The 24,523-nt window shown below is 36.9% G+C and overlaps 1 protein-coding gene across 1 annotated transcript in view; it reads left to right on the top strand.

Annotated features, from left to right (window-relative positions):
* The window catches only part of Ca8 (carbonic anhydrase 8), a 91,714-nt gene extending 67,650 nt beyond the window's left edge, over positions 1-24,064 (top strand). Inside the window, exons 8-9 of the mRNA XM_069990778.1 lie at positions 4,801-4,949; positions 23,105-24,064. Coding sequence (XP_069846879.1) covers positions 4,801-4,935 — 135 coding nt within the window. The 3' untranslated portion in view covers positions 4,936-4,949; positions 23,105-24,064. The remainder of the gene's footprint in view (positions 1-4,800; positions 4,950-23,104) is intronic.
* The last annotated feature ends 459 nt before the right edge of the window (positions 24,065-24,523 follow it).

Below are 24,523 nucleotides of genomic sequence, written 5' to 3'. Positions count from 1 at the left end.
CTTTGAATAAGGGAACGTTGACAATGAGTAAGCACAATGAGCAGCAGAAACAGTAAAAGATTAATAGGCACTCTTATGAGGAGAAGAAAGACAGAAACACATCTTTCCCAGGGGCTTGCCAGCCTTTTTCCAGGAGTAGGCCTCTTAGAAGCCCTATTCTCCGAGGTAGACTTCGGTGAAGTCCCAAAACTTGGAGATAGGTTTCTGTAAAGCCCCATTCTCTGAGGTAGACTTCAGTGAAGTCCCAAGACTCAGAGATAGGTCTCTGAAGCCCCTATCTTGGTCTGATAGATGGTTTCCCATGCTAAGCAGACTCCACTGGAGTCGGCGTGGTAGGGAAAAACTGGAAAGGAGCGAAAGGGTGACACTGTTCAAAAGGAAATGAACTCATTACCTGACTTTAACCCTCTGTACATCAACTTTACAATAAATTTTAAAAAAAGGAACATGTGGTAACCTCATTATAAGGTATAAACAACAATTTGGAAGGATCTGAGTGTTTAACTCAGTGGTAGAGCATTTGCCTAGTATTTGTAAGTTTTTGGGATCCATACACACAGGAACAAATGAATGAACAATGATCGTTGTATTATTATAAAAAAGGTGCTTTAAATATTTCCTGTCCAGCAGAGATCTGCCTAAGGGATACTTCTAGAAGGCTGTATTTCCCTTTCATGATCAACCTCAAAGACTTTAATACTCAGAACAAAGTTTCTGAGGTTTTCTTTAATAAAGTCTTAAAGGTTGCTTTTTTTTTCTTAAAGAAAAGATCTTCCATCATTTCTGAAAATTAAGAAGCTTACGTTTACTAACTTCTCATTCAAGTCTTCTTTTGTTTGGCCTTAAATCTTTAAAATCCTCCCTTTTTTAATATTTAAGAAAGCTCTCTTTAACATCTTCTCCTCATTTCTGCCTTTTTAGGGAATAATTTTAACAGTTCCCTATTCAACCTCTCCTCTCTTTGCCTTTCATTTTTTCTTTCAATGCTTTTCAAAATCTCTTTTTGCTAGTATGTAATTGCTACACAAGGAGGTTTTACTTCCACACAAGCATGCAATGAAACCTGATCTCTTTCACCCTCCATTACCCTCCTTCATCCTCCTATTCCCCTTGTAGAACAGTTTCAACGCTGTATTTTTCATATATACATGCAAAATACATCAGTCATATTCATTCTCATTTATTCCCTTTATTTTCTCTCTGGCCTCTGGCTGGCACAAACTGGCCTCCAAGAGAACTTGTTTTACTTTCCCATCATTCATTTTTTTCTTTGACATGTACTAATTGTAACAATAGGTTTCATGTTCTTATCTTGCACATGCATAATTATATTTTAATCAGAATGCCTTCCTCTATTGCTTTCCCCTTCCCCATACATACTGTTATTATTTTAGGTTTTTTAAAGTACATTTCCTTTGGGCCTTGATATTTTCTATGTGGCATTTCCTAATTTCTTCATCTATTTATTTTTCTACGAAACTATTCCTGAGTGCCAACTAGACACAGGACACAGAGATAAGCAATCTTTACTTGCAGAAACTTAACCATAGAGTTGAAGACTAGCATAACTACATTAACAATTATAATTTTGCTAAAAATCTGTGTCAGAAACATACAAGAAAGGCACTGGGCACTATTAGCTCATGCCTGTAATCCTAGCTACTCAGGAGGCTGAGATCTGAAGATCATGGTTCAAAGCCAGCCCAGGCAGGAAGTCCATGAGACTCTTATCTCCAATAAACTACTCCAAAAAAGTCAGAAGTGGTGCTATGAAAAAGGCAGCAGGATGGCGGCCAGGTCCTGAGTTCAAGACACAGAACCAGTAAAACATAGACACACACACACACACACACACACACACGAAGAAAAAGGAAAAAAACCCCAACAAACTGAAAACACATAAGGAAGGAGTTTAACTGAGGCTGCAAAGCTTAGAAAATAATTCCTGAAAATTATTAAAAGTTAGTCTGGTGAAAGATAGTGAAGAAGTTAGAAATTTCAAGACTAGAGCCTTGGACTAAAGATGAATAGATTTGAGATTTAATATCAAAGATGCCAGCTGTTGTAACAGGGAAATCTCAAAATGTTGGTGCTTTATAGTAGATAACTTACTTAATACTGGCATAAAATCCAGCATGTGTTTCTGATTCATAGTGATGGTTTGTCTCTGTACAGTCTTCTACCTTTCACGCATTTTTTCCCAGGTGGCCCTTGGAGGAGCATGTGGCCAGCAGAAAGATGAATATAGACATCAAGAGAGTTTTCTCAAGAATAGAAATGACAGGCTGTACTTATCTGTCCTATCTACTGACTAGAACGGGTTGCATGACCACACCTGCTTAAAGAGGAGGCATGAATGGGAATTGCATTTTAATTTCAAGAAGAAGAAAAATTAATTTGATGCTCAGATCAGCTAGTAATTGTTACCAGTGAATCTCTAGTCTTCTATGTCTTTGTCTCTGCTCCTCTTTTTCTTTCTCCCCCGCCTCTTTGTCTCCTGTGACTTTTTAATCTATGTAGATGCAGATAAATATTTGTCTTAAATTGGTTAAAAGGAAATGCTATATTTAACCACAGTAGTCTTAAAAATCTATGCAATTGCACATTCAGACACATGTAATAATGACGGTCTCTGTAATTCTTTGGCATTTGAGTTTGTTGAAGGCTTTTATCCTGAAACATTCTTTTTATGAATCAGTTTCTATTTCACCATGGGCTGATTCAGTATGCACTTGAAACCATTTGAAGTGACTAAAGGCTTCTGTGAGGGGTGGTTATATCAGAAAAATTGGCATTTTAGAAAGATGCTCTGCCCCCTCCCCCAATCTCCTTGGATGTTTGAAATCTTCAAAGTACTACTGTGATCAGAGGGAAATATTTCTGTGAAATAGTTTTCTGTAAGATAGCAGTGATTTGAGGCTGGCTGTTGATATGACTCATTTCTTGCAAAGAAGTTGTTTTTCATAGAATGAACTTAAGGCTGAGGCCTCAGGGCTTGAAGAATGTTTCTTCAGTTCAGGATATGTGAATATAAAATTAAGATCAACTTCAAAGTCAATAAAAAATGGACTGGTTTTTAAGATGTATCTGAGCAGTTAATTTTCTGGTCCACTTTGTTCACCACCTATCCCATCCATGGTTTATGAATTCTGTCATTTCTACATGGATAGCTATGCATGCAGAGAATGGTAAGACGGAAGACTGAATTTTCTCAGTGAATTGGTTTGCTATCAATTGTAGTCAAATATTTATCTCAACATGCTAAAGGTTTACATAAGAGAGCTAACACTAACTACTTACTGTATCTTTGGAACTAGCCTGAGTGATTTTCATGACTGTTCTTCTTATATTACTCTTGTGAATCCTTAAAGATTCACTTGAGGAAATCAATTAGTATTTGGAAGCATGGAAAATAAAACACCAGAAACCTTAATAAAGCGTTAAAATCTTTGTAACCAGGCTTTTAACTTAACAGACAATTTGATTTCCCCCAACTTTGTGCCCTAGCATTTATGGGAGAGGCTTGAGTTAGAATCTTGAGGGATTCAACAGTTTAGGAGTCAGGGATCTTTGCCTTAACAAAATGTACATGTGACATTTTGCTTATCAGTTAGGGATTTCATAGACCCTTTTGAGTTTGGATACAGTTGATCTGTTTCATTTCTTCTTTTCAGTTTTATTTAGGCCTTTGTAGATGTACATGTGTATATGTATGAATGTTGCTGGAGATCAAACCCTGAGCCTTGCACATGCTAGACAAATATTTTACAATGGAGCCACATTTATAGCGCTTATATATTTTTTCCCTTCTTGAATAGTGTTTGGTGCATTTATGCTCTATAAATCACATTGCTCAATACTCTGGGATATTTGCAAGATATTGTATACATTGGTTTGATTCGACTTTCTAAACAGGTACTACCTATTTAGAAATAAACATAGTATTGTTAGATTTCTGGCACTGACTATTTTGAGATTATCTTAACCTCTAGCCTCACTTTCCTCTCTCTGCAAAAAGTGAAGACTGGCTGTTTTGTGACTATACAGCACTTTAATGAAATAACAGATGATGCATAAAGCAACTAATAACCAGAAATGAGGTTGGAAAGTGTTTATCACATCTTTGTTTTTGCTTAAATACTTCTCAGAGGGTCATGCCTGCCAGGCTCTGAGTCTTCTTAGAAGGCTTAGATTGGGCAAATGAGAGAAACTGTCTTGCAGCTGATGGGAAGGGACCTCATGAGTTTGGGACGCTTTTCACATGTAATAGTGTAGACCAGCTGCCAGATAAAATCTCCTGTTGAATTTACCTGTCAAATCTAACCTGTAATCAGAACTAATATACGATAACACCAGAATATGCATTTGGGAAGCATGTAAGAAGTAATTTGTTCTTCATCCTTTCTTTTAGAGGTATAGACAGGCACAAAGCTTTTGTCAGAGGTGTGTATCATTTTCATGTTACAAAAATCCAGCAAGTGTCTATGGCTACTGGAGTTATCTACTTTGATCCCTAATTGTTTTGATGGTACTAATGTTTGAACTCAGGGCCTTGCATTTGCTAGGCAGCTGTTCTACCACTTGAGCCATACCTCAACCTTTCTAATTGTATTGTCTTCTCTTAAGATAGCCTTGTAAGATATCTCACTTAAGTCAGGAAGAATTGTCTGTTTTTCTCTGAAGTTTAATTTTAATTTTCTCTTCTGTATTATAATTCATGCATTTGAGTCACTTATGAAACTTGAATCTTGTTAATGTCTTATAAATGAGTTATCTATTTTGTTGTGCTTTTAATTTCAGATAGAAGAATTTCGCAGGCTGAGGACGCATGTTAAGGGGGCAGAACTTGTGGAAGGTTGTGATGGAATTTTGGGAGACAACTTTCGACCTACTCAGCCACTTAGTGACAGAGTCATCAGAGCTGCATTTCAGTAGCCATCTCCCTCAGGGTATGTGCAGATTAATTAAGGAAAATTAGGAGCTCGGATATCTGAATTTAGTATTCCAAAGCCACTTTATGGTCAACCTGATAATTTAGCATCAAAACAAGTAGTCTTCATTTTGATAAAGTCTATGATACATTCTCAAGATCCATTCATGACATTTACACATAATAATGGACAAAAAATTCTGATTCTCATCTTTCTCTACCAAAGCACCTTTAATTATGGGTTTTGTTGGAAAAGCACATGTGGCAAAGAACCATCATTCTGTAAGGAACTCCTTAAGTAATTAGCTGTGTTATTTTCTGAAGATTCAGCAGACACCTTCCAGTGGCCAAGCAACACAAAGGAAGGAGCTAGAAGAGCACCTGTGCCACCATGTTGGACCTCTTACCTAATGTACATCTGATCATCATGTCTACTGGTTACTGTCAGGTGGATCTGACAATACTTGTCCTATGCAAACTAGGCTTTTTAAAAAATGGTGCATAATTGCATAGAATAATGGGGCTTATGTGATATTTTCAAACATACATACTGTGTGCTTTGATCATATTCATCCCCATCTATTACTGTCTCTTGTGCTCCCAATCCCTGGGGATGCTTTTTATTTCATAGATCAAGAAGCACTTACTAACTGTCTGAATGGGATACTTTGCTTTATGCATTGGAACACAAGTATACACTTTAATATATTGAATTTTTGTATGTATTTCTTATCTTTGAAGAACAAAAAACACAGATAGGGAAATAATGAATATGTAAAGATGACCATGTACTAGATAGCTACTTATCTTGTAAGTAGCCTAAGTATGCTTAGGTCAAGGTGCATCACAGTAAGGTACCTCTTGGCGTAAGGGAATGCATTGTTGGGATGGTTCCTGGGGAACCAAGATGGAGTTGTGACTGTTTGATGGACTATGGAGGAAATGGAGAAATATTGCTCTCATGTGGATCCTCTGCTTCTCTCTTCAGTTACATCTCACTTTGTATTTTTTCTTCATTTTAGCTGTTTATGCATTCTTATTTTTTTCTCTCATACTTTAAGCTTTTCATGGGTTGAAATATATTTATTTCACCATGAATCCATCAAAACATATTGCATGTCTTTGGGCAAATGAGAAGGTCCTCAGAAGGTCTCCATGTTGTATATCAGCAGCCAAGTTCCTTTCTGCCCTATATTCCCATTTCTTATTTAACTACTGTAGCTCATCCCCTCCTCTTCTAATTTTGGAAATGATGAGGTCAATAAAATTTACCTCTGGTAGGAATGTGAAGACATTTATAAAAGGCAATAATGGTTTAGACTAAGCATTATAAGGGTTGAGTTAAAGAAGTAAAATGCCATTCAATTAAAAGTTGTCACTGAAAACCTATAACAGGACTTGTTTTGGGTACACCAAAGTGTACTACCTCCAGTACACAGAGGTGAACAGGACATATATGGTCACTGTACCCTGGGGACTGATGTAGGGACACTGCCAGTAACAAAATATCATTTGAAACATCACTATACATGGCAACAATTTCCATGAAGGGGAAGAACAAACCAGTATGGAGGTGGGGATTTCAGGTAGAGAATAACTTTGTAAAGGCCCTGTAGCAGTGGAGGAAGCAACAGTTTTGTTACACTGAGAGACAGCTTTGGTGAGTCTGGAGTATAAAAATTGAAGTTGCGGGGTGTTAGTAACTTACACCTGCAATCCTCGCTACTCAGAAAGGTAAGATCTGGAAAATTGCAGTTTGAAGTCAGGCCAGGCAGAAAAGATTACTAGACTCCATCTCCAAAGTAAGAAACAAAAAAGTAGAGTTGAAGGCATGGCCCAAGTGGTAGAACACCGGCCTAGTGAAAGTGGGACCCTGAATTCAAACCCTCAGTAATAACAAAACAAGAGGTGGGGGATAAGGAAAAAGAAGAGAGAAGAGAGGAGTGGAGGGGGGGAGGCAGGAGGAGGAGAGGAAGGAGAAAGGAAAAGGAGGAAGAAAAAATAATAGTTGAAGGTGAGAAGCAAGTGAAGCTCAGACTTCAGAAGCCTTGTTAATTATGTTCACTCTCCTGTAGCGGGAAGGAAGAAGGAACTGGTGGTTTATAGACTGAGTGTGTCCAGGATTTGTTATTGTTTTTTGTTTTGTTTTGTTTTTGTTTTTGGTCCAGTCGTGGGGCCTAAACTCTGGGCCTGGGTGCTGTCCCTCAGCTCTTCAGCTCAAGGCTAGTGCTCTACCACTTGAGCCACAGCGCCACGTCCGGCTTTTTTTCTTTTTGCTTATGTGGTGCTGGGGAATCAAACCCAGGGCCTCATGCATGCAAGGCAAGCGCTCTACCACTGAGCCACCTTCCCAGCCCCTTGTTATTGTTTTATAATGAGGAATGGAGCAGTATTCAGGAGGATAAGAGCAGGTGGGAATGGGAGAAGAGGGAAGAAGGAAGAGGAGCCTACAGAACAGGCCCCGTAAGAGAGTAGCAGTGTAATATCAGGAGGTAATGAACTTGAACTGGCCAGTTTCTCCAGTCAGGGGATAGTATTTTCTCTTTGACTGGTATTAACTGTAAATGACACTTGAAATGAAATGAGATTGTTACTAGGAGTGTTATTTTCATATCTAGTCCTAGATCAGAGTTGCCTCTAATTCTAAAATACCCATCACTGTTATAATTCTGTGTGTGTGTGTGTGTGTGTGTGTGTGTGTGTGTGTGTGAGCAAGTGAATGAGAGATTAGCACCTCTGCGATTTTCTCAGATATTTACTTCATTATATCATCAAAGAACAGTATTTACTCTTTCAAAGGTTTTTAATTAATTACAATTTAGTTATATGTAAAAGAAAGAGGGTTTATATTCGGATATTAGTGGCTGAGATTACATATACTTAGAAAATTACTTCTCCACAAATTGCTGAGAATGGAACAAGAATTCTTTTTAAGGCAACTCCAATTCTGATTTCATCCTTTTATGAATATATTTTTATCCTTTTATCTTGAAATATGTAATACAAATCTAGTTATAGTTCTACATAAAAATTATATTGGGAAATCAGACTTATGGATGTGTGCTTTTTATTTGATATTTAATAATGCCCTAAGGCAGGTAATTCAAATTTTTATTAAAGTGAAGTGATTTGACAGTCAGACTTTGAATTTAATGCATGAATGTTTCATTTAAGCTCTTGGAACTAAAAAGAGGGGAAATTCTATTGTAGTTAGTTGCTCTCTCAAAAAATCTTTTAAAATAATTCAGATTTATTTTAGCTCTGTTTTACTGAAATAACTTTAGTTTTTGGAGTTTAAAATGATAGTTCTTTTCCTTTTGCATGACATGCCCAGACATCTGGAGGGTTATGATAACCAAGAGTTATTATTCCCATGAATAATCTGAGACTGTATATTACCATTTAAGAAGTATAAATTGTGATTTTTGCACTTGTTGATGGAAGGACTGAGCCTGTAACTCACGAAGACAATAGGAATTCTTTAGCTGAGCAGTGGTAGTTCAGATTCAGGGAGCCCTTTGCTATTAAATGGTTCTTGATTCACTGAACTTTCATATTACAAAGATCCAAATGTAACAATGAATAACAGTAAACCCAAGCTTTAAGGTTCAGTTTATATATTTTTGATACTTGTTTTCTGACAGAGTATGGTTCACCTGTTTCATCAAATATCAGTCCATTTTAAACCTATTCTATCTCACCATGATCCAGATATTGTTAAGCTGTGTACATGTTTGTAAGAGCCAACATGACAAGACTCCTGGGTTTTCTTTTTTTCTTCCTTATAAGCAGAAAAATAAAAATTGCCCAGATTAAGAGGAAAGACAAATAGGAAAAAGGAAGGAAAGAAAAAGGACCATTTTGCAAGGGTCTCTGACTAGTCCCTTTGTCAAAACTGCCTTCATTTTTCTTTCTGGGTCTTTGTCCTTAACTATGTTGAACTTTGCCTAACATGTACTTTTTTTTTTTTTTTCTTGGTGTCCGGTTGTGGGTCTGAACTCTGGGCCTGGGCGCTGTCCCTCAGCTCTTCAGCTCAAGGCTAGCGCTCTACCACTTGAGCCACAGAGCCACTTCCAGCTTTTTTTCCCCTGCTTATGTGGTGCTGAGGAATCGAACCCAGGGCCTCAAGCATGCAAGGCAAGTGCTCTACCACTGAGCCACCTTCTCAGCCCCCAAACGTGTACTTTTAAACTCAATACTTTTGTTTTCCTAGCTTTAACAGAGCTACAACTAGCATCAGTTTCATTTTTTTTCTAATCTATAGAAGACATTTAGAAAAGAATAAAGTATCATGTCAAGGAAGGACTGTATAGGAAAATGAGAATGTCAGCTCTGACTGGGCAGCTGGGTAAAAGCTGTTATCCTTCCAGGGGTAATGACACTCTGAGCCCTGGTTGCAGTCAGTGGAACTTGTGATCTCCCCACTTTGGGCTTGTCTCGGGATGCATAGCATTAAGGTGAGATATGAAAGCTCTAAATACAGCTGTTTTCTATTTACTGTATTATATAGGTTCATACAGTAATTCTTATCATGTACAATTGCTGTATCATAGAGAATATCCTCATAATGGAATGGATTTCCTAAAAGACCACAAAATAATTTCAATTAAAAGCCAAAACACCGTGGATGCTTGAACTATTAAGTTTTCATTATATGATATAAAATTTATCATTAAACCAGGAATGAAAAATATCAAAGCTGTATAGGCTTTCTTCAAGATTAGTGAAAAAGGAAAGTAATCTTTGATTTGAATTATATTTCTTTCCCTTTTATGTTTTAGAAAATTGAATAATTTTTTATGATAAAATTCCTGAAGTGATTTCACTCCTTTCTTGTCCTTGGGAAGAAGAAAAGAGAACATTGTGCAGTTTTGAACTAATGTGTAGGTTGAGTGTTAATATACTCTGAACTCTTAAAGATAGTTGTCATGATCCTAACCCTAAGAGTATGTTGTCCAAAGAACAGCATGGTGGTAATGTCATATGAACACTTTCCTCCATGCTTTTTGCCATCACAGTTGATCAGAAGGTATACGTTAACATAAAAAACCATAGAAAGTATTTGAATCAATACAGAAAGAATTTATTACTGAATTCCACCTGCATGGTACACAGCCCTGAGTTCAAACCATAGGACTGCAAGAAAAGAAAGAAAATGAAATAATGTGAAATAATATGTTTTAGCCAGGAGTTTAAGGAAATATTTCATTTTTAAGTACTGAATGCTTTGAGTTTTCTCATCTTTGAAGATATGCTATTGTAGAAGCAACAATATCAAAATGAGCATTTTTATGTTGACATTTCATTATGATTAAAATTTTAAAATGAAGTAGAGCCAAAGTAGTATTAATACTTATATTGTGGGGCTGGAAAGGTGGCTCAGTGGTAGAGCGCTTGCCTTGCATGCATGAGGCCCTGGGTTCGATTCCTCAGCACCACATAAGCAGGAAAAAAAAAGCCGGGAGTGGCTCTGGTGGTAGAGTGCTAGCCTTGAGCTGAAGAGCTGAGGGACAGCGTCCAAGCCCAGAGTTCAGGCCCCACAACTGGACCCCCCCAAAAAAAATACTTCTATTGTTACTTTTTGAAAGTAGTCAGAAGTTACCTAGGCACTTAAGTCCGATTAGAATAGAGGATTGAGGAACTATTTAAAGAAGGTTGTTATTAGACAAATAAACAACAGTATATAGCAGGAACATTTGCTTAGCTGTCTGCCTTTTAGAATCATCTCCTTCTCCCTCCAAGAAAATTTAACAAATGAAACTATATAGTATTCATCTCTGTTTTCTGAAAACTTAACTATGGTTGATACTTTAAGGACTGTTTTTTACCTCCATGAATTTTTACATCCATGATGCATGATTTTTTTTAATGTGATAATCTGCTGGGCACTGGTGGCTCATGCCTGTAATCCTAGTTACTCAAGAGGCTGAGATCTGAGGATCATGGTTCCAAGCCAGCCCAGGCAAGGAAAGTCCATGAGACTCTTAGCTCCAGTCAACCACTAGAAAACTGGAAGTAGCACTGTGGCTCCAGTGGTAGAGTGCTCGCCTTGAGCTGAAGAGCTCAGCGACAGTGCCCAGGCCCAGAGTTCAAGCCCTATGAACAACCAAAAATTAACTAACTTAAGAAATAAATAAATAATTGTGACAATCTAAAGTATTCATTGTGCTTTTGAAAGACTTGTGCAGAGGAAGAAGCAGAGCTAACAGATGTAGGGACAAGAACACCTAAGTACTCCTGATCTTCTCCCATGCGTTCAGGTTTGGGATATGTTCTTTTCTTGGGATGTGTCTCAGGCATCTCAAACTCAACAAATGAAAGATTGGATGATTTCTAGACTCTTCTAGTAAATTTTGAAACCTGGAGCATACATACCCCTTGCTTCCTCTCCTCACCCCATATTTTCATTTATCATCCTTCATGGCACATTTGCCTTCTAAGAGCTTCCAGTCCATCAGTGTGTCTTCATTTCCATGATCACAACCCATAATGTTAGCATCAAATTCTATAGCATCTATTATGTGTATTGCATTAAAAAACGTTACAAAAATAAAAGACATGGCTTACGCACAACACTTAACTTTTTACATCAACCTAATTGGTTTGTATTAGGTATGGGGAGAGAGTCAAGATGAATTCTTAATCCATGTGTGAGCAAAATTGAGAATGAGTGATGTGAATGATTGGCCATATATGCCATTGGTGGGAATGGGTACTGTTGCTTTTTAATTGTCACCGTGTAAGGTAGGATTATTGATTCAGTTGTCTAGAATGTTAATTGCAGATTCTTGGAAATGGCCTGTGGAAAATGCATCTTCACTAGATCTAGTAATGTTATGGACAACTATCAAGGAAATAAATGATGACAAAGTGATGGCCATCTCTTACCTACCTTGTTAATGTGTTCTTCCCACTAATGTACAGGTTATGTATGGTCCAGGTACCTATAAGTGGCATATTGCATACTTAAGCAAAATCTGCAGAATCTGATATCTCAGCATGGAAGTGAAATGACAGGGTGAGAAAAAAGTGGCCTGCTAGGGTAAAGGAAGTTACCTTAATGCCAATATGAGGAACAGAGGTCCTCTCTTGTATAAGGAAAGGGCTATATGTCTTCCATATGGGTTCTGTAATGAAACACCATGAATTGGCTGACTTGTAAACAGCAGAAATGTGTTTCTCAGTTTTAGAGGCTAGAAAGCCGAGTTTCAGATAAGGTGCTGTCAGTGACTGGCGAAGGCCGGCTGCTTGGGCTCATGTAATAATGCTTCTCATTGCATCCTCATATGGTGGAAAGTGATGGCTAGCCAGATCTAGGTTCTCTTTTGTTTGGACACTAATCTCAGTCAGGAGGGTTCTACTTTCATGAACTAATCACCCTCAGGATTAGAATTTCAGCATGAGTTTAGGGAAGACAATTATTCACAGCATCCCAGTAAGTTAGAGAAAAAATCTTATAGAGAAGCCTTGTTCTTTTTACTTACCCTTCTCAAGGGCTTAAAAATAGTTTTACAAAAATATGACCAAACACAAAAAGTTTCTTTAGATATTGGAGATTTTTTTTCCAGTCCTGGAGCTTGAACTCAGGATCTGGGTATTGTCTCTGAGCTTCTTTTTGTCCAAGGCTAGCGCTCTACTACTAGAGCCATGCCTCTACTTCTGGCTTCTGAGTAGTTTATTGGAGATTAGAGCCTGGAGACTTTCAGGCCCTGACTGGCTTTAAATGGTAATCCTCAGATCTCAGACTCTTGAGTAGGTAAGATTAGAGGTATTAACCACCAGGGCCTGGCTTGGATATTGGAGATATTTTTTTGTTAGTTGCATAAGCTTATTTTGTTGTTTGGCTTACTTCAGTTTTACTTAAACACTCTAAAGCTTATTTTGATGACAAACAAAGCTAAAATAATCTAGGCAATTCCCCACTGTTTAGCTAGAGTCTGAAGTATGTGTTAGATAATAATATGGAGGCTTTTTTCCATCCGGAAAGTCACCACTAAGAACACCTCTCAAAATATTCTAATTGTTCAAATGAGAAAAAAAAATCAGCTTTGGATGTGTCCATTTTCCATTACAATAAATATATAATTTAAAATAAACAGTATTTCTCAAGGCCTACTGCTTGTCCTTTTTATGTCTTATCTGGGAAGGTGGCTCAGTGGTAGACTGCTTGCCTTGCATGCATGAGGCCCTGGGTTCAATTCCTCAGCACCACATAAGCAAAAAGAAAAAAGCCGGAAGTGGCGCTGTGGTTCAAGTGGTAGAGCGCTAGCCTTGAGCTGAAGAGCTGAGGGACAGCGCCCAGGCCCAGAGTTCAGGCCCCACGACCAGATCCCCCTGTCCCCCCCCAAAAGAAACTCTTAAAAGTCTTTAGGACTTAACTGTAGAAGATATTTTCAGAGACATCTAAGAAGCATGGAGTTGAACTGGATCTTGAGGTTGAATTGGGTCAGTTATTCTGTGTAGTTACTTTACATACTTAGAAAAAAGCAAGCCCATAAACCTTTGTTTTCTGAGACTACCTAATCCAGCATTTTCTACTCCTATACAAGGCAAACAAATTCAGTGAAACAACAGAACACCTTCATGAGGTACTGTTCTATTCAGCATTGGAAAGCTATTTGATACCTTTTTTGTAAATAAATACTTTTTGGCAGATATAATCCAAATATTCCATTATTTTTATTAGCAATATGGGAAAATTCCTAATCTTTGTGGTACAGAGAGACACATGTAACACTTTTTTGCAGACATGAGTGTTTATTCTGACTTTAATATGAGTACAACCAACAATTCTCTAGTGGCATCCTTTTTTAAAAAGAATAATTCTATTCAGTGGGTCCTAGCAATAAAAGCACTGTAATGAGGATAAAAGAGTGTAAATAAGAACAGCAATATTATTAGCCATCAAATGTAGTCACTTATGACACATTCCTCTACCTGAAATATTTCCATAGGAAGTAAGACTAAAACCTACACGTACTTATAATTAGACTTAATACAATCATCATCTTATTATAAGAGTAACCCAAATCCCAGTTCCACTTAATTTATTGACTTTGATTCTGGACTAAAAAGTATTAAGCTTGAGCTAGTGAAAAATGTATAATATGTGCTTTCAATTAAGACGTAATTAGATACTCGATAACCCTTATAACACACCAGGGATTAAAGAAGAAGGAAGAAAAATGTGATTCACTGTAATGTATAAAACAGTTTGGTTAATTAGTTTAGTGCTAATTGAGATTAAGAAAGTGTCAAAGCATCAATGAGTTTACATCTGAATAATTTTAAATGTTAAGTTCAGTGTTTCATAATACTTCAGTGCAGAATAAAGCAGAAATTGCCAGGTGATAGACTGTATCCTAGAGGTAACAAAGCTGAGGCTTTGAGATGTTCCAAACACTGTGCGGAGATTTATTTCATTTGATCTTCACAACAGTATTGTGTTCTTGTTTTCAGTTTAGAGATAAAGAAACAGAGGCTGGGAGGAGCCAGTAAAATGCAAAGCAAAGATTTACAGCCAGTAAAGTGCAAAACAAAGATTCAGACCCCAGTAGGATTAACTGCAGATATAGCTCTTTTTACTTTACCACATTTCAGAATTAAGAACTCCTATACATCTTTACCTTCTTATCTCATTTAGATAAATTCCTGCAAATGAGATTTCTGGGGGAAAAAAGATCAAACTTTCTTTCACTTTGTGGCAATATTGCTAATACCCTCTGTGAAGATTATGCTAATTTGTGCCTACACTGTTGATTGAATATTATAGGCAAGTTATTTTTGCCATGTTTTGTTAATCACTCAGTATAAGTCCTACCTTTGTCTTATCTTCCTGTACTTTTCAGTGTATTGAAACATATTTATGGTCCATCTACCTGATGAAATTGTTGTTTAAGTAACCTTTGATCTCTTTGCTTTTTTTGTCCCCATGACTCCAAATATAATTAATATCTGTTCCTGGTTTTAAAAAAGGAAACAATACATCTCTGATATCCTCTTGCAAGTGACAGCCCAGTGTCGTGGCATGGGTGCTCCTGGAGCACAGTGCAAGATACAGCCCAAGTTCAGTTCTTTCTCTACCACCCATTCATTAAGTGGCTTTGGAAAAGTTATTCTCATTTTTCATCACTTAAAGGAGGCCTTAAAATAGTGTTGATATTATAGGGTGATAGTAAAAGCATAATGAGATAATATTATTAAATTGATATAAGTGCACAATAGATTATATCTTAACTATTTGTACATTTATATCATTTATGCATTCATCTCATACAAATTTGTTTATATATATGTATATATGTACATCTCTCTATATAGCTATATATGTATGAATCTATCTACATATATAGATAAACATATCTCTTTATATATCTGTATGTATAGATACGTATATCTAGAGTTCCTTATGGGACTATACTATACATGCTGTTTTTATGTTGGTTTGATGGTGTATCTTCTTATGTCATTTTAATAGCTATATCCATAGTTTTTCAGTATATATTATTTAATGTATGTCCCAAAATGTATTGAGCTGTTCCTCTTGTGTATATTTAATTGTGTATATATAATTTTCATTGTTTTTCTATAATCAACAATGTGTGGCTAGCTTTCCCACCTATTTCTTTATAAAAATTCTTAGTAATGAGATGATCAATCAGGGAGTTTTATGATAATATACATACAAATGACATGTATAACAGTTTATGCTTCTACCAACCATATATCAAACTACACTTTTCTCTTTCACTGGCATTGGATACATTGAATCTTTTCTTTATTGCCAAACTTATTATAAATGTCTCCTTTACATTATATGAAGTCCTGTGGATCCTTGGTTTATTTCTGAAGTCCCTGTTCTGGTCTATTAATCTGAACATTAATCACCAGTTTTGTGGTACTAATGTATATTTCAGAGCTTGGTAGGAGAACACCCCTAACAATTATTTTCTGCAGATTTTTCCTGGCTTATAATTTTTTTTCTGGATAAATGATAGTGCCGTTTTTTCCCAAAAGGTAAAAGTTAAGAACAAAAAGAGAAGGTACAAGAAAGAAAAGAGAAAATGATGCTATTAGAATTTGTTAGTATTACATGTACTTCAAGAAAATGTACATCTTTATAATATTGAATTTCTATGTATCTCATATATTTTAGAGTTGTCTTTTCACTAAACTTACTCCAGGTGACACATTTGAGTTCTGGAGTCACCCTGGGGTACGACTGGCTGCTCTCCAAGGTGCATAAACTTTATCCTTAGCTTCCTCATCTGTGAAGTAGATATACTAAAAGTTATAACTTGATTTATTAGCATTCATTCAATGTGAGCTGTAACATTAGTATCTTAATTGGTATCTATTAGTATTATTATCTATTAGTATCTTCTAGTGTCACTGTAGCATTAGTCTTTCTCCATTAGTTACTTTTTTCCACTGAAAACATATTGTTTATCCATGACTTCCTTATGATTTCCAATAGACATCAATTGATTGTTTTCTAGATACATAGATTAATATCTATAAATAATGAAAGTATTATTTCTTCCTTTCCAATTTTAATACTTGTAACTCTGAATACTTCTTAAGTAGTGATAACTATTTAGTGGTAATTTCAGTCATTTTTAACTTCTGTTATGTTTTGATATTAAAAAAAAAACTAAAATGTTATTGTAAAGGTGATATACAGAGGGGCTACAGTTACATAAGTAAGGTATTGAGTATATTTTTTGAACAATGTTTTCCCCTCTCTGATTTTTATTTCTAAATCCAGTGGCTTATCTTTTCCCACACCCTTCCTTTTAAATCTTCAAAGGCACTTTGTATTTCTGATGTCTTTCTTTCTCCTTTTTCTGTCATTTTCCTTCTTCATTAACGGATGCTGTCATTACGGAGTATGTGGGAAAAGAAGGTGTCTGCGCGCCATTGCTTGTCATGGAAGGGCATTTATTTTTAACCTTCTGCTTTGTGTGTGGTGGTGTTCTAGCACCTATGTGAAAATATAAACAAGAGCAAATATAAACTGTCCCTGCAGGAACTTCTGCCTAGGATTAGGGTTCAGTAGGGTGCACAGCAAAGTCCGTATCAGAAAAGTGTGTCCAGACTGCCCTGTGAAACATGTACCCTGGTGCCCAGGAGAAAGAGACCACTTTAAAAGGGAGTCCTTGTTCTTAGCATAGCCCTTGTTTCTCAAAATGATTTTGTTTTGGAGACTTGACCCTGGATTATTCTCTTTAAAAGGGATGCTTTAGTGGCTTTTCAGTTAACTTGAGCCAGAAGCATTGGACCGGACATCAGCCTGTGACCAGTAGCACACACCCCAGGGGGTGGTAGGGTGTGTATGTACACGTGCTTTTCTTATTTTTAGTACCTTATCAGGAAGTTACTCAGTAGAGATTTGATTTGCACTCATTCCCTAGGGTGCCTCCACACAAGATAATTTAAGGTTCAGAATAGTCATTTGAAAGATAACATCTGTTATATTGAAATAACTGATGATTTAGATGGCTCTTTAGGATGTGGCCATATTTCAAGGTCATTATTATGAACAATGATCATTGTATAATAGAAAATTTCACTTTCTATTTAAGCTCTCCTGTTTAGATTTAGATAAATGAGTATTTGGAAGAAATCCCAAAGGAGAGAATGCAAGCCTGATTACCTTTGTTTATTCCAAGTGTCATTTCTTTAGATTATTTTACTGAATAGATTTATGTTCTGATTACCATGTGATGCAGTTATTGGAGAAAGTATAGAAAATATACAGAATTCATAGAAAGGAACATGTTTTACAAATAATAATTGTTGATTGAGCATAGACCGATAATTTTGTTTCTACTGCAAATCACATTAAAAGAACAGGAAAGATTTCTAAGTGTACAAACACACAAGGATAGAGAAGGAAAGGGGTGGGGGAGAACATAACAGCGTTTTGGAAGCTGGAAGCAGACGGCTGTGTGGAAATGGATGTAGCAGATGTGAGAAACAAGCCTGAATCCAGGAGTGGACCTCTTAAGAGTCTCAGGAGTTGACAGAGGTACCTCTCAATGTTGATGTAACAGGAAATGTAAATGTAAATGTTGATGTAACAGGAAAGTAATCTGTGTTAGTGAAAGGCCGGTTGAGAAACAGCTGCATCCTCACATCCCCTGTTACGGCCCAGAAGATGGCTGGAGGTACTCATCCCCTGGAGGGAATGAGAAGACCGTCTCCATGTAAGGAAGTGAGGCATAGTGGAGGTTCTGGATGCCTCATGAACACATCCCCAAGTTTCTCATTCCCTTTCTATCCACTCACCTCCAGTGCAGTGGAGGTTCCAGATGCTGCACAAAAATAGATAAGTCACATCCTCAAATCTCACCTTCCCTTTCTCTCCACTTGGCTTCAGTACACTGACAGAAAGGCCCCTTCTTTCCACCCAGGGGCAAGAAGGATCTCTGGGGATCTCTTTCTGCTCTTACCCGGTCTCTTGGGAGCTTGTCCTGTATAGGATGTGACAGACAGTCCTGCCCTTCATCTGGCTTCCCACTACCTTCTGTCTGATGTTTTTTCATTCTTTGATACAGGCCGTTAGGAATATTTGAAGAAAGTCCATAACATGAAAGAGCCCAAAACAAACAAAAATGATTACTTAGAAAGAGAAAACTTCAAAAACCTCATTATTCATACATTCATATTTGGTAAGGAAAGAAATACTAAGCATATAACAAGAACATTCAACTTCTAAGAAAAGAAATAGAAAACAGAAAGCTTTTGAAAGTTGAAACACTGTAGTAAAAATAAAAGATTTTAGGACTTTGAGGCACAATTGAAGATATTTTTGAGAGAGGAGAGCAAAAGGCTAAAGCATAGGAAATAGGAGAGAAAAAAGAAAGAAAGAAAACTAGAGGACCCGTCTTGGAAACTCATTAGATAACAAGGAAGAGAGTAGACAATGGGAGCCCAGCAACAAAGTCATTGAAAACATTTTTCAGATCTGGACGTAGATTTACAAATGAAAAGGACCCACTGGCTTTCAACGCAGTCAAACAGCAGAGCCCCCTTCTTGTGAAATTTTACAACACTGAGGGAAAAATTACAAGGAGAGCGAGAAGGGGAAAATGAGTAGAAATGGAAGAACTTAGTATTTCAATATGGAATTTCAAGCAGCAGCAGTTAAGATACAGCCAGTGAGAATGACCTGGGGGGTCCCCAGGGAACATTACAAACCGTCGCCAGAATGCCTTAGTCAAACTTCAAACTAAGTGCAGGGTAGAGAAGTCACTCTCAGATACTTCTCAGACATGAAGGTGGTTAAAACTGTGTCAGGAAGTGACTAGAAGTGCCCCACCAAAGTGAGAGACGGGGGAGAAGAGAGAGAGTAAAGCTAGGGGAGAGAGAGGAAGAAAGGAAAGGAGGGTGAGGGAGAGAACCCAGAAACAGACAAGAAAAAAATGAGAGCTAGTATGCATTGGAGTAAGGTCATAGGCGATGGAGGCCATTCAGTCCAGACCTCGGCTAGATGAACTCTCCTCACTTTTATTATGTACAGTACATCTTAAGTTGGGAGGAAGTCTGGGAAATTGACAGCTAGTTTGGGATTGAATTAAGTTATGAGTATAAAGGAAACTAAAGGTGGAAACATTCAAGATCTTTATTCAATTCTGAGGAAACATTATGTAGTAGGGAAAAATCAAGTGAATAAATGTAGTTCAGTTCTGGATGATATTTACATTGTTACAATTATATAAACTGGATATCAGTCTAACCAAAATTATGTATCTGAAGGATGGGGTGATGTGTGTAGGGCAGTCTGATAGAGAAAATGTCAGATCTTTAGCTGCCATTGGGAAAGTAGTCATAGGGATCATGTTACTTGATTCTGTGATGTTAAAAAATAATCTGGGAAAAGAGCTAAGGAGTAGGAAATTGATGACACATGGGACAGGTGGTTTTCATAGTGAACATTTTAGAGCTATTTAATTCTTTAAATTGTGTATACTTAATTTGGATAGGAATAAAAAATAAACAGAAGCACCTGCTGCTGTCTTTTGTTTATACTTCTTTATGCCTGGGCCCGTGTGTGCACACACATACACATATATTCTCTCATCTCTCTATCTATCTCTCTTCCTTGAGTGTCTGATTTGGGTCAGATATACTGGGCTCTGGGCACACCGAAGATAAAACTGACCATGCTCAGTTATGTAAACTTGCAAATTGCTTCTGACTACACATGGTACAGAAACTAAGGAGCCATACTTCACATGCATGTTAGGCACACACATTGTAGTTTAATTTTCAGCAAGTGAGAGATCTCATTCAGACCGCCTGACATAGTAATACTAATGTCTACTAAAGTCATTTCTAGTGGCTCATCTGCTATCATGTTCCAGTCTCACACCCTCCCTACAGTGCAGAGATTGTAATTGAGGGTCAGAAAGGACAAGTAAATCACCTAAAGTCTTAGAGCTATTTGGTGGAAGACCCGAGACTTAAGCCTGAGTTTCTTTGGTTCCAGTCCACATTTCAGATTGTGATTAATGAAGACATTTCCCCAGTTAATCTGGTGTCTGCCACAAACAAGATTTAAGTGTACATTTTTTAGTGGAGAGCTAATATAAAGATTTTCTTCTGAGAGCCTTGGTATTGAAAAGGTTCTTTTCCTTGAAAAAATATTGAAGGGTATTATTTCTAGTTTCCTCTGAGGTAAATTTACCAAAAATAAGTGCTTGAGTTTACTAGCAGATTCCATACCTAGGTAAAGTAGAACTCATTAACCATTCCGGATTCATCCCTTTAAGCTTCAGAAATGAATGAGACACCAGTGAGTATATGTGCATGTTGGACTGTGGGTGTATGCAGAATATTAAATCACTCAGCTTTGAATCAAGCTCTGACTCTGTTACTTACTCATTCTGAGGCTTGAATAATGGGGCCTTGTGCTTTTGCATGGCTTTTTCACTCATGGCTCATTTTCTACCACTTGAGCCATACCTCCAATCCAGAATTTTTGTTGCCTAATTGAAGATAGAGTCTCTTAGACTTTTCTGCTCAGATAAACTTAAACTTCAATACTCACATCTCAGTCTCCTGAATCACTAATTATAGGTGTGAGCCACTGGCACACAGGGACCTACCAATCTTTTGTCTAATTGATGTTTTGGATCATGCTAACTTAATTTTTAGAAATTTAGCTATATCCTTCAAATGAAAGTTTACATTATGAACCTAGGGTAATGTATCTGGACCAGACTGTTCCTAATGAGTTCAGAGGAGTGTTGGTCCCTGAAGTGTCCATTTAATCAAGAGGAGCTGGCCACATTTGGACTCGAATTCATTCCTTTGAAGGAAATTCATGTATTGTGACTTTTAGGCTTCATTTATCTTTGAGGTTCTGTGATTTTACCAAATGAACATTTATTAGTTTCATGTCACTTAATAATTGGTATTTTTGAGCTTGTGATTATCATAACAATGACCACTTTTAACTCTGAAATTACAATTTTGAGGTTTAGTTTTACAGATCTGATGGGAGAGAGAATTGGGGAGATGTTGATCAAGGATTATTAAGTTAGGAATGAGTTCAAGAGATCTATGCAACAGCATAGTGACTTGTTTAAAAAAATGTCACATTCTTTAATAATAGTAGCTGCTTCTGGTGCTGCTTCCCTCCCTCCTGCCCTCCCTCCCTCCCTCCCTCTCTCCCTCCCTCTCTCTCTTTCTCTGTTTCTCTCCTTCCTTCCTTCCTTCCTTCCTTCCTTCCTTCCTTCCTTCCATCCTTCCTTCCTTCCTTCCTCCCTCCCTCCCTCACTCCCTCCCTCCCCCCCTATCATCTTTCCATTGCGGGGCTTGAACTCATGGCCTGGGCACTGTCCCAGAGCCTCTTTGTGCTCGAGAGTAGCACTCTACCACTTGAGTCACAGCACCACTTCCAGTTATTGAGTGGTTAATTGGAGATAAGAGTCTCACGGAGACTTTTGTGTCTGGGCTGGGTTTGAACTGTGATCCGAAAATCTCAGCTTCCTGAGTACCTGGGATTACAGGCATGAGCCACTGGCATTCAGCTTGAATAGCTTTTAAGTATTCTTATCACAAAAGTACAGCTATATGAAGTAATAAATATGTCAACCACCTTTAGTTAACCTTCCCACAATGTATTTTTCAAGAAATCATTCTGTATATGATAAATGCATATAATTATGCCCATTTATGAAATAAAAATAAATTTAAAATGATGATGGCCCAGTATTTCATTTGAAATGTAATTTGTGCCATATGCTCCAGCATAATAAACATTTTCAAATGAATGGTCTTAGGAATTGTATATATTTACGTATATGTGTGTATATCTATAAGCCTATCTATGGAAATACATACACACTATATGGATAATTCTGAAGTATTTCACTGTATTATAATTTGTTAAAGAGCCATTCAGTTAGTTTCTAATCTTTTGGTTGCAGCGAACATCATTACATATAAAATTGCCATATGGTTGATTGATTATATCTTTGTCATAAAATTCTAGAAGTATGATTCTGGTTTGAAAAAATTATATATTATTAAATTTTTTCTTTTGTGATTCTGTAGTATTGAACTCAACATCTAATACATGCTGGGCAAGTGATCTATTTCTAAACTACACTGCCAAATCCATTCCTAAATTTAATAGATATTATTGTTTGAAATACTAGATCAGTTTATATTAGACATCTGTCTAAGGGTGTTAGATTCTATTGGCCATGTTAGCAAATGTTGTGTTGTTGAATTAAAATCTTAGCTACTGTCCTTTTCCTAAATGGGTAGAACATGATTTGTTATCTCAAAAATTCTATTCTTATTATTTAACTATGTACTTAATAGTACATAGTAAAGTAATTTAGGAATAGTACATGTAAAGTAATTTAGGAAGAAGTCATTTATGGTCCTTAGTTACCATGCACTCAGAGTTATTACACAGGAAATAAATGACAGAAATTTGAAGCTTTACTTTCATTTATAAGATGTAATATGCAAATATTTTGTCTGTAGTTTAATTTATTTTGGTTAGAACATTTGTTTCTGTGAAATTTTGTACTAATTGATTCTGCCCCAGAAACAAAATTATGGTAGCATTTCTGGAAAAGTTACATGAAGATATTATGGAGTAAGCTGTGGAAGAATGTTAGTAACTTAGTTGTTTTATTCTTTTGCCTAAAGGAGGAAGACAATGGTCCTGCGGTGTGTCCTTGGATGGGAAATGGAAACTTGTGAACTGAAGCTTCACTTTATCCCCACAGCCTGCAGTGTTTGTCTTTGTCTAATGACCTTTGGTGGACATCCATGAGACTTGCCTGTACAAAGCTGTAATGAAGTATGAGAAGTGGCTGTACATTCAAAAGAGGCCCCACATTATATGCCCATATACATTGCACACATACTGTATGTGGCTTATGTGTAGAAAAAAGGAAGCTAGTTTTCAGAGTTTATATTAACATGAATATATATCATGTATTTAATATTGAGATAGACAAAAATGCATTTCTGGCATTAGTAATCTCCATTTCTTCTCTCTAACAGAAAATTTGTTCATGTTGAGACTAGTGTAATTCTTGATAGTAAAATAAGAACTTGATTAAGAATAGCCTAGAGCTTTACAGTGCACTGAGAAGGATTATTAAAACCCACCTTATGGTATTTTTCAGTACTCATACCAAAATTATTGTCAAGCTGATTTGTCATGGAAGATAATTTAAGTTGATGAAGTGATATAAAACCCACTTTATTTCTTAAAGGATTTAATTGAATATATGAATTTAATATGAAATATCTGAAGCTGTGGTTTCTAAAAATTTGAGAATGGCATAAGAGATAAAATGATGTAAAGAAGATGGGTACAGCACACCAGGAATAGCTTTATTTTCCACAAATAAAAATATGGATTTAGAAGTGTCCTGTTTTAATTTACATCTACACTTCATAAAACTTCAACGTATTTTATTATATAGATTGTACTTCTTTGAAAGCTGGCCAACAATACCCTTATTTTAATTAATTGTAAGTGCTACTGCAAATTTGAGCATATACTTATTGTCAGATGTGACAGAATGAGAATTTATGTAAAGCAATGAAGTCCTTGGCTCAAAGGAAGAGCACAATAAATATTTTTTGTTGTTATAATTGTTGTAAAATGAATTACTTGACTACAGTTTCAATTTGGATGGATGTGTAATGCAGAGTGGTAGGAATGCTAAAATATATTTTAGGAGTAGGTGGAATAGGTGTGCATTCACAGGTTTTTAGATGTATTGTTTTAGCAGTAGCATAAGGAAATGACACAATAGTAACCATCTCAAATATCACTGAAAACAGAAGCCAAAAGCCTTGTCATGGAGATATAGGCAGGAAAAAGAAAAGACTGAAACAGCACCAGTGAGGAAAGTGGAGCTTGTGGGGCAGGGCGGGGGGGCGGGGGGAGAGGAGATGGGGTGTGGGGGAAAGGAAGGGGGGCGGGGGGGGGCAGGTGGCTAGAATATATTGGCAGCTCTGGAGCACAGTTGGGCCGCAACAGGCAGAACTGCTGAAAGACAGGAGGACCTAGGTACTTCCAAGGAGGAAATGGGAAGGCATGTGTACAAA

The sequence above is a fragment of the Dipodomys merriami genome, unplaced genomic scaffold (genome assembly GCF_024711535.1).
Source record: "Dipodomys merriami isolate MVZ:Mamm:240054 unplaced genomic scaffold, mDipMer1.0.p SCAF_4, whole genome shotgun sequence".
NCBI lineage: Eukaryota > Metazoa > Chordata > Mammalia > Rodentia > Heteromyidae > Dipodomys > Dipodomys merriami.
This window is presented reverse-complemented; position numbering and strand designations above follow the sequence as displayed.